The sequence below is a fragment of the Neovison vison genome, chromosome 13 (genome assembly GCF_020171115.1).
Source record: "Neovison vison isolate M4711 chromosome 13, ASM_NN_V1, whole genome shotgun sequence".
Taxonomy (NCBI): domain Eukaryota; kingdom Metazoa; phylum Chordata; class Mammalia; order Carnivora; family Mustelidae; genus Neogale; species Neogale vison.
The window spans coordinates 149590616-149607727 of NC_058103.1; the positions used below are offsets into that span (position 1 = coordinate 149590616).

The 17112-nt window shown below is 42.3% G+C and overlaps 1 protein-coding gene across 1 annotated transcript in view; it reads left to right on the forward strand.

The window, feature by feature from the left end:
- ADAMTSL3 (ADAMTS like 3) overlaps positions 1-17112 on the forward strand; it is a 347085-nt gene that overhangs the window by 308682 nt on the left and 21291 nt on the right. The window contains exons 27-28 of the mRNA XM_044232432.1: positions 12961-13143; positions 15314-15430. Of these exons, the coding sequence (XP_044088367.1) occupies positions 12961-13143; positions 15314-15430 (300 nt within the window). The remainder of the gene's footprint in view (positions 1-12960; positions 13144-15313; positions 15431-17112) is intronic.

Here is a 17112-nt window from a genome sequence, read left to right on the forward strand (position 1 = left end):
TTCCGAAATTCCACATATGACTGAGATCATATGGTATTTGTCTTTCTCCAGCTGACTTACTTCACTGAGCGTGATACTGCCTCGCTCCATCCATGTTGTTACCGATGGCACGATGTCACTCTTTTCCGTGGCTGAGCAAGAACCATACGTAAACCACATCTTTATCCTTTACTGATGGGCACTGAGGCTGCCTGCATAGTTCGGCTGTTGTAGAGAATGTTGCTGTGAACATCGGGGTGCACGTATTCCTTTGAATTAGTGGTTGTTGGTTTTTTTTTTTTTAATTCTTTGGGTAAATTCCCAGTAGTGTGATTGCTGGATCCTATGGCAGTTCTATTTTTAATTTTTTGAGCGGCCTCCGTACTGTTTTCCAGAGTGGCTGCACCAGCTTGCGTTCCCAGCCACAGTGCACGAGGGTTCTCCATCCTCCACATCCTTGCCAACAACTGCTGTTGCTTGTCTTTGTGATTTTAGCCCTTCTGACAGTGATTGCATTTCAACCAGCACTTATTCCCTCCTTCTGGAAATACTTCCTTCTTGGCTTCTGGGAAACCACTCTCTCCCTTCTACTCTGCACGCTGTGTCCCCTGTTTCTTTTCAGTCTCCTGTGCTGGCTTCCCCTCATCTCTATGGTCTGTACGATGAAGTGCCCCGGGGCCAGTACCAGACATTTTCCGATCTCCAGCTGTCCTCACTCCCTTATCAACCTCAGCCACGCTCAAGGACACAAAGGGCATCAATAACACTGGCAACTCCCAAGTTTGGGTTTCCGGCCCAGACCTCTCCTCCAAGCTCTAGCTGAGCAGATCCAAGTGCCTCCCCAGCATCTCTCTGGGACTATCAGATGTTGCAGACCTAACACATTTAAATTGAATTCCTGAGTTTTTCTCCCAAATGGGCTGCTGTCATAGACTTTCTTACCTTAGAGAATGCCAACGCCCTTATAACAGGTGCTCGGACCATTTTTTTTTTATAAATATATAATATATTTTTATCCCCAGGGTTACAGGTCTGTGAATCGCCAGGTTTACACACTTCACAGCACTCACCATAGCACATACCCTCCCCAATGTCCATAACCCCACCCTCCTTCTCCCCACCCCCCTCCCCCCAGCAACCCTCAGTTTGTTTTGTGAGATTAAGAGTCACTTATGGTTTGTCTCCCTCCCGATCCCATCTTGTTTCATTCATTCTTCTCCTACCCCCTTAAGCCCCCATGTTGCATCACCACTTCCTCATATCAGGGAGATCATATGATAGTTGTTTTTCTCCGCTTGACTTATTTCGCTGAGCATGATACGCTCGGACCATTCTTGATGAGCGTTTCTCTCTCACATACCCCTATCTGTCAGCCGCCCCCATCTTTTGTCAGCTTCTTCAAAATATTTCCACCTTCAAAATATATCTAGAATCTGATCATTTCTCACCACCTCCGTTGCGACCACACTGGTCCATGCCGCCATCATCTCTCGGCTGGACTGTGATAACAGCCTCCCCCGTGGTCCCCCCCCACCTCTGTCCTTGCGCCCTGCGATCCGTTCAGGCAATCAGAGCAGCTCTTCGAAGGACTTCCTGTCATTCCTCAAAGCCTTTAGAATAAAAGCCAAATCTTCCCAGTGATCTGCAGAGCTGAGATCTGAGCCCTCTCCCCACCTGCCCCTTCTCTGCCCTGTCCCCTAGCTCACCTCCCTCACTGCCACCTCTGCAGCCCCAGAGCTCTTTCCTGCCCCTCTGAAGTAGCAGGAGACTGCTGAGGAAGCCTACAGAGCTGCCTCTCAGAAGAATATTTTCAAATGCAGAAAATAAAATACATCCTATTATAAAGAAAACCAGCTATCAAATTCCAGACAGGAAAATGTTAATTTACCAAAAGTGTGATCTAATAGTATAAATACTTCTTTCCAATGATGCACTCAGCTCAAAATCTAGCATCAGGTCCAATAACTACCATAATCTCGAAGTAGTGGTGGCATAAAGATATTTTGAGGTATCCATATGATAGTCATGTGGAATGGAAATATTTATCCGTGGTTTCCATTAGCAGCAGAGTCAAGAGTACTGCTGCCTTGGATTGTTGCTTATGTTCATAGTTGATGGAAATGCTTAATGTCAGCTAGAGTTAGTGGAAAGGTCATGGAACCTTGATTTCCATCTGTGAACCCGGCTGAGGTTAATGGACCCCACGGGAAGAACGTGCTTCTGGGCCGAGGCACCTGCTGTCCCCTCCTCCTGCGTGAGAGCCCCACGTGGCCTCCTCAGCCTGGCTAAAGGCCTCGAGTAGACGTGCTTTCAAGTTAGAATTGACAGCGCTGTTGCTTCCATGTTTTTTACCATGGAGGCGTAATGAAGAAGCCAATGTATCCGAAATACTTCAGGATCTCTCCCTGGAAGAGGTTTTATAACTTGAGAAAAACCTCATTTACTTAAACTAATTAATTACAGGAGGTAAGTCTGAATTAAGATCCTTGAATTATAATATTTTCAAACTTCTGTATTGCTTTCAAAAATGCTTAGTCATGAATTAACTCAATAGGAGTTCTTAAAGGAATCTCCTGGAATTAGTAAATAATTTAAATTCACATATATGGAGGCTGGGGAAGGGTTTGAAGAGATTTTTTGAAATGATTTTCAACTTTTTAATCAAAATATTTAAGGAGGTTATTTTCTTCCTAGCTAGTACAGCCCTTCACTAAATTACCATGGATCCCAAAATAGTTGTGCATGAAGGTATGAAGATCTCACCACAGAGTCCATATTTTATCACCTTCTCTGTTTGGGAGAGAACATTGCCATGAATAACCAAGAAGTATCTTGGAGATTATAATGATTTTCATCGGTGGATCCATTCCCTTGTTCAGCTCATTTCTGCCTTTGGCAAATATTCCTGTATTTATTTACTCTGCCAGACGCTGTGCTCATAGCCTGCTGGGGAGGCCTGAGATTAATGCAGTAATGATGTTCTGAAAGCGTGCTGGTTCTAGAAGGCCCCTAAAAAACACGAGTTGAGTAAGTATATGCAAGGAAGGGTGAGTGGACGAAAGAATGAATGGATCTCATGAGTATCTTAGAGCTGGGGGGTGGGGGGAATCCCAAGAGATAGTATAGCTCAGTCCCTTGCCCTCAGTCTTGTCAGTTTTGAGCAATATAGTCCAAGACCTTCAGGAAACCACAAATCCACTACTGTAGTCTTTAGGCAGAAAATTGGCCCCTCCTAATGTTACCATTTGAAATAATAATAAAGCGTGCAAAAGACGCCAAGCATCGACAGCATCGGGAGCCCAAGCGTCTATTTGGACCTGGATGAGGCAACGAGGAATTTCTGCTCATCAGAGCTCTGAGCCAGAATGCCGAGGTTGTGCAGCAAAAATGACGTTGCACACTCGAGAGACACATGAAGCGTATCCACTGTATGTAAAGAGTAAATGTCAGGGTGCACATGTGTTGTGTCTCCCCAAAACTCTAGAAAGGCAAGATGAAAACAAAGAGAAGTTTAAAAAAATAAAACTGTTGGTTTATTTTCTAGTTTATTTAACTGAAATTTTCTAAAAGCGGGGATCTTAAAGGTACCTACCTCAAAAAAGAAATGGTAACCATGTGACAGGATTCAGGTGTTAGCTAATGAAGAGGTGGTATCAGTCATCTTGCAACATACAAGTGTATCAAACCAACATGTTGCCCACGCCAGACATGCAATGTTCTGTGTCCATCATAGTTCAGTAGAGCGGCGGGGGCAGCGGCGGGGTGGGGGGACCAGCTAGGAGAGAGACAGAAATAAAAATAGGGCTAGAAAGTGTTTTAAAAAAATCAATAAGGTGGCGCCTGGGTGGCTCAGTGGGTTAAGCAGCTGCCTTCGGCTCGGGTCGTGATCTCAGAGTCCTGGGATCGAGTCCCGCATTGGGCTCTCTGCTCAGCGGGGAGCCTGCTTCCCTCTCTCTCTCTCTCTGCCTGCTTCTCCATCTACTTGTGATTTCTCTCTGTCAAATAATTAAATAAATAAAATCTTCAATAAATAAATAAATAAATAAATAAGAAATAAAGCCAGAATTAGAAGCAGAAAATAAAACACTCAAAATAAAATGAAAGGGGGCGCCTGGGTGGCTCAGTGGGTTTTCTTTTTTAAAAAGATTTTATTTATTTGACAGACAGAGATCACAAGTAGGCAGAGAGTCAGGCAGAGAGAGAGGGGAAAGCAGGCTCCCTGCTGAGCAGAGAGCCCGATTCGGGGCTTGATCCCAGGACCCTGAGATCATGACCTGAGCCAAAGGCAGTGGCTTAACCCATTGAGCCACCCAGGCATCCCCAGATTCCTTTAAGAATAATAAAAAGTCGGCTTGCCTCAGACTCCCTTCCCAGTGAAACCCCAGATGACAAAGGACAGCAGGAGCACTGAGGAGGAAAGTGTGCTGTGATACTCCAGTTCTGTTGGAAGCTAAGCTGATCTTAGTAAGGAGAAGAGAGAACGTTCTCGCCCACTCAAGGCTTCATAATCCATCCTACCCGCTGACCTTTGTGGGGAAACATACTCCTAAGATGCAGCCGTGTCAAGCAAGAAATGTGTCTTAATTATGATTGTGGGAACACTGCAGTATAAAAACAACCGTAACAGAACACTGGAACAGTTTAAATACAGAATTTAAGAGTTTATTTCAGTGACTTGAAAATCAATTGCAAATCTCAAAAAAAATTTTTTAAAGAAGATATATAATATATATAATGAAATGAAGATTATATAATATAATAAAATGACCCGAATTTCAAATCCCATTTTATGTTAAAAGAAAAGAAAAGGATGGGGGAAAGATGCGGGAAGGAGAACTTCACCTTTCCTCATCCTAGAAGGAAAATTAGGGATCTAGGAGATGTCATTTGTGTTTTTTAACTAACTTTTTAAAATTTGGAGCTAGGTAAGGCATTCAAAGTACTGATACAATGAAAAGTCCCTCCAAAGCATTTGGGAATTTAGGAGGGATTGTATTAATTCATCTTTAAAAGTTTGGTATAATTCTCCAGTGAAGTCATCTGATCCTGGACCTTGGTTTGTTGGAAGGTTTTGGATTACTGATTCAAATTTCTTGTACATTACTGACATCTGTTGAACTTCTCTTTATGATTCAGTCTTGGTAGTTTTCATGTTTCTGTAAATATATCCATTTCTTCTGGTTTTGGTGTATAATTATCCAGAATAGTTTCTTGTGATCCTTTTGGTTTCTGTGTCATAAGGCTTTTTTTTTCCTAAGTTTTATTTATTTGAGAGAGACTGAGCACAAGCAGGGGGAAGTGCAGAGGGAGAGGGAGAAGCAGACTCCTCGCTAGGCAAGAAGTCTGATGCGGGACTTGATCCTGGGATCCTGGGATCCTGATCTGAGCTGAAGGCAGATGCTTAACTGACTGAGCCACCCAGGGGCCCTCTGTGTCATCAGACTTATTGTCTCCTTTTTCATTTTTTATTTATTTGAGTCCTCTTGTGATTTTTTGATAATACTAATGGAGCAGGATAAATCACTTTTAGCTCTAGTATAAAAGTTAAAAGACAAACGGAGTAAGACTATAAATGTGAAAATTTGTCAATGGATACTCAATGTAAAATGTAGTAAGTTTAGTAAGTTTAGATAAAGGTTTGTCAGTTTAGTTTATCTTTTCAAAAAACCAACTCTTATTTTTGTTAATATTTTCTATTTTTTTTCTTCCTTATTTTGCTTATTTGTATTCTAATCTTTGGGTTTTTTCCCCTCATTTTAATTTTGGTTTTAGCTTGTTCATCTCTTTCTAGTTCTTTGAACGGTAAAGCTAGGTTATTTGAGATCTTCCTTCTTTTGGAATATTGGTATTTAATGCTATAAACTTTCTTTCTAGTACTGCTTTTGTTGCCTCCCACAGGTCTTGCTATGTTGTGTGTTTATTTTCATTTGTATTAGGTATTTTCTAATTTCCCTTTTCATTTCTTCTTTGACTCATGACTGTCGCTCAAGACTGTCTTGGTTAATTTCTGAATTTTCCAATTTTCCCTCTGGTGCTGATTTCTAGTTTTATGCCCTTGTGGTTGGAAAAGATGCTTGGCGTAGTTTCAGCCTTATTAAATTTGTTGAGACTTGTTTTGTGGCCTAATATGTGATCTCCCTTGAAGAATATTTCCTGTGCACTTGAGAAGAGTGTATATCATGCTATTGGTGAGTGCATAGTCTACGTCTGCCTGTTAGGGCTCTTTGGTTAATAGCGCAGTTCAAGTCTACTCTTGCCTTATTAATTTTCTGTCTGGGCATCCTGTCCATTGTTGAAAGTGGGATATGGAAGTCCCCAACTACTATTGTATTGCTATGTGTTTCTATTTACAGATCTGTCAGTGTTAGTTTTATGTATTTAGGTGCTCCAATACTTAGAGCATATATAGTTATGATTGTTATATATTTATGATTGTTATAGTTTCCTGAAGAATTGACTCTCTTATCAATATATACGATCTTTACATCTTGTAACAATTTTTTTAAATTTAATTTTATTTTTTCAGTTCCAAGATTCATTGTTTATGCACCACACCCAGTGCTCCATGCAATACGTGCCCTCCTAGTACCCACCACCAGGCTTACCCAACCCCTCACCGCTCTCCCCTCCAAACCCTCAGTTTTGTAACAGTTTTGACTTGAAGTTATTTTGTCTAGGGTAAATACAGATACCCCTGCTCTCATCAGGTTACCGTTTGCAGGGAGTATCTTTTTCCATCCCTTCAGTCTCAGTCTATGTCTATAAGTCTTTTTTGTAGGCAGCTTATAGTTGGATCTTTTCTTTAAATCAGTTCAGCCACTCTGTGCCTTTGATTGAAGAGCTTAATCCATTTATGTTTAAAGTAATTATTGACAGGTAAGGACTTAGTATTGTCACTTTGTTCATTTTTTTTCTGTCATTTGTACTCCTTTCATCTCTTTTCCTCTACTCCTGTCTTCCTTTGTGATTTGTCGATTGTTTCAATAGTGACATGCTTCAGGGTTTTCTTTTGCATATCTACTGTAGGTATTTTTTGTGTGGTTACCGTGGGGTTACATAAATCATCTAATAGTTATAACTGATTATTTTAAAAGGTGATAACAATCTAATACAAAAACTCTACACTTTGTACCTCTCCATCTTCCCACTTTATGTTATACTTGCATGTTTTTACACTGAGTATCCATTGACAAATTTTCACATTTATAGTCTTACTCCTTTTGTCTTTTAACTTTTATACTAGAGCTAAAAGTGATTTATCCTGCTCCATTAGTATTATTGTATTCTGTGTTTGTGAATAATTTACCTTTTCTCATGAGTTTTATACTTTCCTATGCTTTTGTGTTATTGTTTTGTGTCCTTTCATTTCAATGTACAGAACTCTCTAGCATTTCTTTTTTTTTAAGATTTTACTTATTTATTTGAGAAAGAGAATGAGAGAGAGAGAGAGAGAGAGAGCATGAGAGGACAGAGGTCAGCAGGAGAAGCAGACTCCCTGCTGAGCAGGGAGCCCGATGCAGGACTCGATCCTGGGACCCCAGGATCATGACATGAGCCAAAGGCAGTGGTTTAACCAACTGAGTCACCCAGGTGCCCCTCTCTAGTATTTCTTATGCAGCTGGTCTAATGATGATGAACCCACTTGGATTTTATTTCTCTGGGAAGGTTTTTATTTCTCTTTCATTTCTAAAGGACAGTTTTATTAGGTGTATTATTGGTTGGCCACTTTTTCTTCCAGTAATTTAAATATATCATCAATATTTCATTGCGTTGATATACTGTAAGTTAGTTAATGGGTCCCTGTTGTTGGATATGTGACATGTTTCCAATTTTTTGCTTTTAAACAGCTGCATAAATAGAACATTTTTGTATGCAGGCATATTAAGTGCATTGATGCCTAGAAAAGGGGATTACTACTTTAAAGGATAAATGCAATTGTAATTTTGGAAGATTTTGCTAAACTACTGTCAATCAGTTTATTTTTTTAAGTAAATTGTAACATTAGTGGAACTTAAAATACAGCATTTAATTTCTACTTTATGAGATAAAAGGGAACAAAGAAAGGATAACCAAAAGTCAAAGACCCATAAAATCAGAAAGCATCGGACAATGAGAAGGTAAACCGAGACATATCTGTAATTACCCTAAATATTAATAGGGTTAACATTGCTTTTAAAAGCAAAGGCTCTTAGATTGGATTTCCAAATAAAACCTAATGATACACTATTACAAGAGATATTCCCAAGATAGAGTTATACAGAAAATTGTAAAAATTGTACAAAACAGATTAAGCAGAAGCAAACAGAAACAGAATAACTAGCAGTCATAATAGTAAAATCAGGCAGGACAGGACAGAAGACCCTTAAAAAAGATAAAAAGACAACCATTAAAGAAATGAAATCCACAGTAACCTGTAGTTAGCACGAACAGTCATGTGTTAGGTAAGATATAATGCATAAAAACAAAACCAAGAAAAACATAAGGAAAAACTGTGATGAACAGAGATGGGAGCACTTTTTTCTGAACAGGAGAGCTCAAGGAAAAGCAAGTTAATAAGGACTACTAAAATAATATAAGACTTAATCATAAACATTTAACCTTTCACCCTAAAAAAATTAATATGCCTCCAAGAATATATAGGATTCAAGAATATATAGAATACTTACTGAAAAAAAAAAGGATTGTATATTATGCCACAAATACACCATAGAAGTTTCAAGAAACAGAAGTTGTATGGACTGCATTTTCTGATTACAGCGCTAAAGGCACAACTCCCTTGCAGAAGGTCGGGTGATTAAAATGCCAACAAGTTGGAAATTTTACAGTTCCTTCCCACGTAAGACGCGAACCAAAGAGAAAATCAGATGCGGTTACCACCCATGCTGAAAATCCTCCTGTCCCACAGATTTTATCCTGCACCCTCGCCTACGCTCACGTCGTGCATTTCCCTGTAATCATCGCATCGAGTTCCAGTGTTCCAATCCTCATTTCTGGGCTAACACTCACATCCCCAGTCTAGGCGTCCCCCCCCCCGGGCTCTAGATCCAGTCGCTTGCGCTCGGACGTCATCCAGCTCTCTCAGTCTCCACACACTTCCAGAAATTTCTCACATACTCCGTGCCGATCTGCCCTTCCCCAGGTTTACCTGTTTCAGGTGATGTCACCACCGTCTATCTGCGTGTCGTCCTTACATCCTTCTCTCCTTCACTTCCCCTGTAAAGTCATTCGCTGTGCCTACGGGTATTTTCCTCTGGGATACACAGGAAGCTGACCTGTGTCTCTCTTGACCCACTGCTCCTGCCTCTATGTCCCACCTTTGTCTCTCGCCTCAGATGCTTTTATAACCACCCACATGGTCTTCCTGACCCGTGGACCCCATCTTCCTTGTTTTACATCACATCCAGGCCGAAATTAATTAATTAATTTTTCCTTCCTTCCCCTCTTTCCTTCCTCCTTCCCTCACTCCCTCCCTCTTTCTTACTCCTTCCCTCTCTTCTTTCCTTCCTTCCTTTTTCTTGCTTTCTTTCTTCCTCCCTTCCTTCCCCTTCCTTCCTTCCTTCCTTCCTTCCTTCCTTCCTTCCTTCCTCTTTCTTTTTGGAGAGAGGAAGTGAGAGTACAAGCAGGGAGGAGAGGGAGAGAGAGAGGGGGGATCTTAAACAGGCTCCACTCCCAGCATGGATGGAGCCCAATGCAGGGCTTAGTCTCACAACCCTGAGATCATGACCGGAGCCAAAACTCAAGAGTCCGATGGTTACCGACTGAGCCACCCAGACTGATCCTGCTCAAGCACCAATCTGGTATTTTCAGATTGTTTAACATGAGCATTGCTTAAAATCGCTACATTGTTTCCCATTTCCCTTAGAACAATTCAGTCCAATTCTTTACCATGCAGAGTAAATTTGCATGTATGGCCACCTGCTCACCTCTCATCCCATCTGCCCTCACTCCTCGTCCATGTCCTTTAAGCTCCGGTCATAACAAACCTCCCTGGTTCCCCAAAGGCGCTCTATTTCACTTTGTGTCTAGAACTTAATGCCTGCTGTTCCCTGGGCCTCAAACAATCTGTCCACCGCGGCTCTCCCCTTCACTTGATGTTTCTCCTTGTCCTGAGGTATTAGGCTAGGTGTTCCTTCAGGTGGGGAATCTTCCCAAATCCTCAGTTTGCACTAAGAGCAGTTGCTAGGTGACAGCCTCCATGTTCCCCTTTATCATAAGCCCTTACCTCCTTTTACTGCAACCACCTGTTTCCCTCCAAAGCCATCCCTTAAAATTAAGGGTTTTTTTTTCTTTTTCCTTTTTTTTTTTTTTAAAAAATTGAGTTTCTTATGGAGCTTAGTTCACCATCATACCCTTAGCCCAGCATTAAGCCTCATGTGAAGTAGGTAGTTTAGAAGCATTTTTTTTAAAGATTTTATTTATTTATTTGACAGAGATCACAAGTAGGCAGAGCAGCAGGCAGGGAGGGGGGGAAGCAGGCTCCCTGCTGAGCAGAGAGCCTGATGTGGGGCTCGATCCCAGGACTCTGGGATCATGACCTGAGCCGAAGGCAGAGGCTTAACCCACTGAGCCACCCAGGCGCCCCTAGAAGCATTTTTTGAATGAACGAATGGTGATGATTATATTGCATTTCAAAATGCAAGATATATAGTCAAAGCTGTACTCAAAAGGAAATTAATAGCTTCAAATGTTTTAATTTTAAAATAAGAAAATTAAAATGAACTCAGGATCAACTCAGAGACTTAGAAATCTCCATGTAAGCTAGAAATAAAAGGAAATTTCTTTGAGTTGACAACAACTATCAGACACTAAAAGCAAATATCAGGCTTCAGGAGGAAGCTTTAGTAATATTCCCTTTAAAGTTGGAAATAAGACAAATATACTTGTTATAACTGCCCCAGTTCTGCATGTTTTAGAGACATTAGTCAATGCAATGCAATAGTTAGAAATAATAAGTACAAATATTGGAAAAGAAGAGATAAGATTATTAGTGTGTAGGTATGATTGCTTTTTATTTAATTTGTATGTGTGTATGTATGTATTTATTTTTTTTTTTAGAGAGAGAGAGAGCATGAGAAGCAGGGGAAGTGCAGAGGGAGGGAGAGAGAATCTTAAGCAGGCTCCATGCCCAGCACAGAGCCCAATATGGGGCTTGATCTCACGACTCTGAGATCATGACCTGAGCCAAAATAGTTAGACACTTGACCAACTGAGCCACCCAGGGGCATCTGGTTGTTTACCTTTTAAAAAACCCAAACAGATCAACTGAAAATTATTCAAAATGCAGTTGACCCTTGAATGACACAAGTTTGAACAGTGTAGGCCCACCTTTAAGTGGATTTTTTAAAATAAATGCAATGCAGTCCTGTAAATGCGTTTTCTGTTCCTCATGGTTTTTTTAATAACATTTTTCTCTCGCTGACTGTGGTGTAAGAATACAGGCTTCGAGGCATATAACACACAAAATACGTGTAGTTGACAGTGTGTCTACTGGTGGGCTTCTGTTCAACGGCAGACCGCCAGTAGTTAAGTTTGGGGGAGTCAAACTCACATGGAATTTTGACGGTGGGGGAGAGGAGTCAGTATCCCTAACCCCCACGTTGTTCAAGCGTCAGCTGTAATGAAGTTCCGGGAGATGATAATACAAGAGAAATACACAAGTATTCACAGCTTCCCATAGCTTTATTGTCAGCAACAGACCATCATAAAACATATGTTTTAGAAGTCTGCTTACTTTGGCACTAAACACTCGGTGCCTAGGAATGAGTTCATCAAGAATATGCAAGACCTACCTACATTACGGGTAAGAGATCCGTTCTGCGATAAAACATGTGGGTGTGAGTCTTGGCTCCAGTGTGTACTAGCTGGTCACCTCAGGAGAGTCCAGCACCTCCGTGTGCTTGTGTTTGTAGACGTGACTAGGGAGGCAGATGCACGTGTGATAGCACTTCTCTGGGTGTTCAGGCTCCAGCCCACTGTTGACTTGTCCAGCTTCCTCAGCTGTAACCTGGAGCCAACCAGACCTGCTTCCCAGGGCAGAGAACAGCTGTGGGACTCCGTGTCACAGGCTTCACAGGGCATGCATTTTGCCTACGATCGGGAACATTGCAAATGTCATGATGAGAGCTGTGACACCTGCTTCTGGGCATAAAACCTCACCAGGCCTGCACATTCCCTCTAAGCAGAGCCCCGAGGAGGAAAACATGTCGCCAAAACCACTTACCTATGGCTGGATCTCGGGGTCTTCTGAGGCCGCCCCAGCTCTTCAGAACCAAGAGAGGTTTTTCTGAGTTTTGCATTTCATACCCCAGCAAAATGCTAAGACTTCTCAAGATGGCAGGGGACAAAATTCTATTCCTCATGCTTCTCTCTCTGTCCAGAGGTGATGCTTACAATCTCCATGCCTCGCTACATCAACCCAGACTCAAAACTCAACACTTTGTGTTCCCTGAATTTATCCTCCTACCAAAGGATCAATGGCCCAAGTGGTTTTTTTTCCCCCTAAGGATTTTATATTTTTTTCTGAAGGAGGGATGTTTTGTGGTCTATGGGCAAGTGTTAAAGATTTGTGTTAGATATTTTTGCTTTCCGGAGAATTCTTTGTGATAACTCAGCCCTGGGCATTTCTCTCTGTCTCTGCCTCCAACTCCACCAACTCCTCTTTTCAACTGCCCTCCTGCTACCCCCACTCAGCTTTGTATTTCTTCCTTTTTCTGATATGGAGCCATCCCACCCTCTTTGGCTCCTGTTGACTTACAGACATACCCCAGCCAGGCACATCATCGACCAAAGCCTGTTGCATTAATGGAACTCGCTATCTGCCCTGGACGATCTGTAGAACTAGAAATAGCCATCTGTCCTGTTATACGTAGTTAAGCCCATTCGCTAACTTGTGGTTAAAATGCTAAATGGTATTTGTCCTGTGGTTCTGTGGCCCTATTCTTAAAGGAATTTGCCTTTGTCATATTTGTTTTTATTCCAAAGGTGTCCCTCAGCCTAATATAACTTGGTTGAAGAGAGGAGGATCTCTGAGTGACAATGTTTCCTTGCTTTTCAATGGATCCCTGTTGTTGCAGAATGTTTCCCTTGAACATGAAGGAACCTATGTCTGCACAGCCACCAATGCTCTTGGAAAGGCAGTGGCAACATCTGTGCTCCACCTGCTGGGTAAGTGTCAAATGCTTCGGGTTTAAGTGCTTCCTGTAACATGTACAAAGCAGGACCCAGTCCATCTAATGGACATTAGATGGTTTTGACCATGGCTTGCCTCTGCCCACTTACAAACGAGCACCAAATCCGGCATTTTGTCCTACCAGTTCTTCTCTTGGAAGACTGTGACTTTCTTGCTAATAGTTCTCTGCCCAAGAACTGGCATATGAGGTTTTCTGCCCAGAATCAAGACCCTTCATGTACTGCCTCTATATTTGCTTATCTGTTGACCCCATCCCCCATTCCAAGCTACCAATGAGCTCTGTCCTAGTCCACATAGTTTCCTGCCCTGTGGTCCAACAGACTCCCTCTCTCATGCTGTATCCATAGAAGTATGACCTCTAGGAACACTGCTCTCCAAAGAAGTGTCCCTCACTGCCTTTCTCTTTGGAGAAATGTAGGGCCAACTTCTGTCTCTTACAGAAGAGTTCCTATCTCCTGTGTGAATCCCCTGGATTTTGTTTGACCTCTTTTCTCTGGTCTAATCATTTGGTCTCTGATTAAGTGCCAACACACACTGCTCTCCGATTGTTTCCCCTTTTAACTTACATTTCCTCGGCTAAATTGCAGGCCCTTTAATTCTAGAGACCATGTGTGATTTTTTTGCACTCCTGAGGATATAATATAGTATAAGGCACACAGTAGGTACTCAATAAATACTAATCAATCGAGTCTTAAGACACCTTACACTTGGGTCAGTAATGTCATTTAGAGAAGTTCATTACAATGTGCTCTTGGCCCAGGATAACAAGCTGCTTCTGTTTCTGCTATCTGTAGGGATAATTTCTGGAGTTCAAAAAATTCTGATCACCAAAATGGGCTTTAAATTGTTGAGGTTTTAGGACTCAGTGAATAATACTCCTCTTCCCCATCAGGGTTTGGAACCAATTGAGAGTTGATGACAGGAGTCAATCAGATGGACATTAGGGATCATTTGTTATTCCTCTTTGTCTCACCAGCACCTAAGACAGGTGTAGTGAGTGTTAATTAAGTGTTTCACAGATGAATGAAACTGAGCTGTTGGCAGACCTGGTATGAGATTATTATAGAATTCACTTCGGAACCAAGAGGATGATGGAAAAGAGCCTTCTCCGTGGCTTTTCTTCTTGGCAGTTAGAGACACCTGGGGACATGCACAGGTGGTAGATGGCAATGTGGGGAGTTAGAACACTTGTCATGCCCAAAACACTTCGGTGTTCTTTAACTCTTCTGATGTTTGCAAGAGCACAGGGTTGTGGTGGCCATTTTTAATCCCACTGCATGAAGGAGGAGATCTAAAACTCACAGAAACTTTCCCTGGAGCCCAGGGAACGCTCTTTGAGCGTTCTTCTTACTACCCCTTGTGGACCACCATCACTGATCAGGAAGGCTCTGGTGTACCTCCATGTGGCCCTTCCCAAAGAGCCCCCATGGTCTTTTGGGATCTTGGAATGAAGATTTTCAACTGATGGGCTTGACCAAGCCTGTCAGATTCTTGAATGTCTTCTCCGTGCTCTGAGAAGTGCCAGCCTCGTTCCTGGCTTCTGCTCCTCTCCACTCATGAAGCTGCGTGGCTGTCTCTCGGCTGCGCCCCATACACCTCTTCTCTCAGGAGGCCCTCCCACCCAGCTCATGCCTTCACTTCACTTGACTGAGGAATTCAGAACGTCTTACATGACACAGTCACGGCATTCCTCCACCTCCCTGCTCTTAAAGCTTCACGGCCTTCCTGAAAGCCCACATTGCCCCCACGTGAGGTCCGCCATGAAACCTCGCCCGTTCTCTTGCTGCCGAGGCTCCTGTTGAGTGGAGGGACTCTGCGAGTCTCAGCTGCCACCTCCAGTCCCTTCTGAAATTTTGGTGAATCCATTTTTTCCTGCCTTAGCAGGCTATAAACCCTGAAAACATGCAGAAATATCCCGTGTTAGCAGAGTTACTCTAACTAAACCCCTACAGCACCCCCACACACCCAAACCCATATGTAACTCCCAGATCTGTGTGAGCCCAAGCCCCCAGGACAGAGCATTTCTTTGGAAAGAGCTGACTTCCTAATAGTTGTCTTCTTTAAGAACACCCAAGCTGGGACAAGAAGGAGATACTGTTTAACTGGAAAACAAGGCTCCTTTTTTTCTTTCTTTCTTTTTCTCAGAACAAAGACATTTGGACAGTAAAAGTGTATTTCCCAAGGACCGCAAAAAGCATATGCTCCAGGTGTCCAGTGCTGGAACTGACAGCAGTAACCCAACAGGAGAACCCCTACCTTCAGGTTAGAGCTTTTGACTTTTTAAGGATTTACCATTTGTGAGCAGTTGCAAAGAAAAGGATTTAGCTACGAGACTCCATGTTTTACACTTCTCAACAAGTAAATGATTCCTAGGCATTAGGCCAGCTTTCCCCTTGCCCTCAGACTTCTGTGGTTCAACTTGTTCCTTCCATATTGAAACATTTTTTATAAAGAAATCATTCCTGAGGAAGCCTGCAGAGCTCATATCCCAAACACGCTTCATTATTTGTGATACAACAGGGATTGGCTTTCCTGTTTTAAAACGATTGCCAACTTGGTAAATATTCACAGAGGGAAGATTTGCTAAGAATTCTGGAACCAATTCTTTCATTTTTCTCTTTTCATAAGTTTTTTCCCTATACTTACTAACTTTGTTATGCATCACTGTTTGGTCAGGAGAACCCAATCTAAGGATTTCAAGCTTGCAAAACTCTTTAGGAGGCCAGGGGGAAGAGGCAGAGTTAAGAGAATCAGAAATGCTGGAATCACAGGAAAAAGGTACTGGTGATCTCAGATTCCCATGACTCAGAAGCAAGTAAGTCACAGAAGTCACAGAAGGATGTGGAGAACCTACTATTCTGCTTCATGCTTTATTATACCTCCTACACAGGAATAATACTGGCTACATTGTTTTGGCCTTTTAAATCTTGAGAAAATGCCTCTCCTTTGCAGAACACATCCCAGAGGATAACTCTGCAGGTAGGGATTCTAGAACTGTAGTTCTTAGGCTTCCACATCTCAGATGCAGAGAGGGCATCGAAGAGGAAAATGGTGTTGGGACACCACTCAAATAACCCACTCATGTTATTTATGACATCATTCTCCAGAACTCTTTATGTATTTCTTCTCCTCTTTCAGACATAATACTCCCATTGTAAAATGCACTATTATCCCCTCATTCCGCATTTGTCTTAGTCTGATTGGGCTGTTCTAACAAAAACCATAGACTGGGTGACTTACTGACAATAGACATTTATTACTCCCAGTTCTGGAGCCTGCAAAGCCCAAGATCAGGTGTCTGGTGAGGGCCCACTTGCTGTGTCCTTATGTGGCAGAAGGGGTAAAGAAGATCCCTGGGTCCTCTCCTGTAAGGGCACTAATCGCATTTATGGGGGTCCCACCCTCATGACCTCCTCACTTCCTGAGGGTCCCACCACCTAAGACCATTTCACTGGGTGTTAGGATTTGACGTCTGAATATTGGAGAGATGCAAACATTCGGTCTATAGGAACATGCAACAAGTGGTTGCCCAATGCCTACTTTTACCAGGCTGGGGATACAGAATTGACTTAGCCCTTGGGAAGCTCATAGTCTATACAGGGAGGCAGTCATGTAAACAGGTATTTGGAAGCAGGGGGACAAGTCCTGGAAGAGAAGGATGACCAAGTACACTGTCAACACTAAGGACGGGGCTCTAACTGTCTGTGGAGAAGGCAACCACGTTTTCATGTAGCCCATGATGTTTGTTCTGGGAAGAGGAAGAAGAATATTCCAGGCAGAGAAACAGATGGACAAAGGCAGATAAGAATTCCATGCAGAAGGGAACATGAACTCAAGGAACTCCCTCAAATCAACTAATTTAAAGATTGAGTATTCATGAGGCCAAAACTGCTGGGAAAATTAAAGTCTTCAGAATATTTAAACATTTTGTTTATCAACACCAC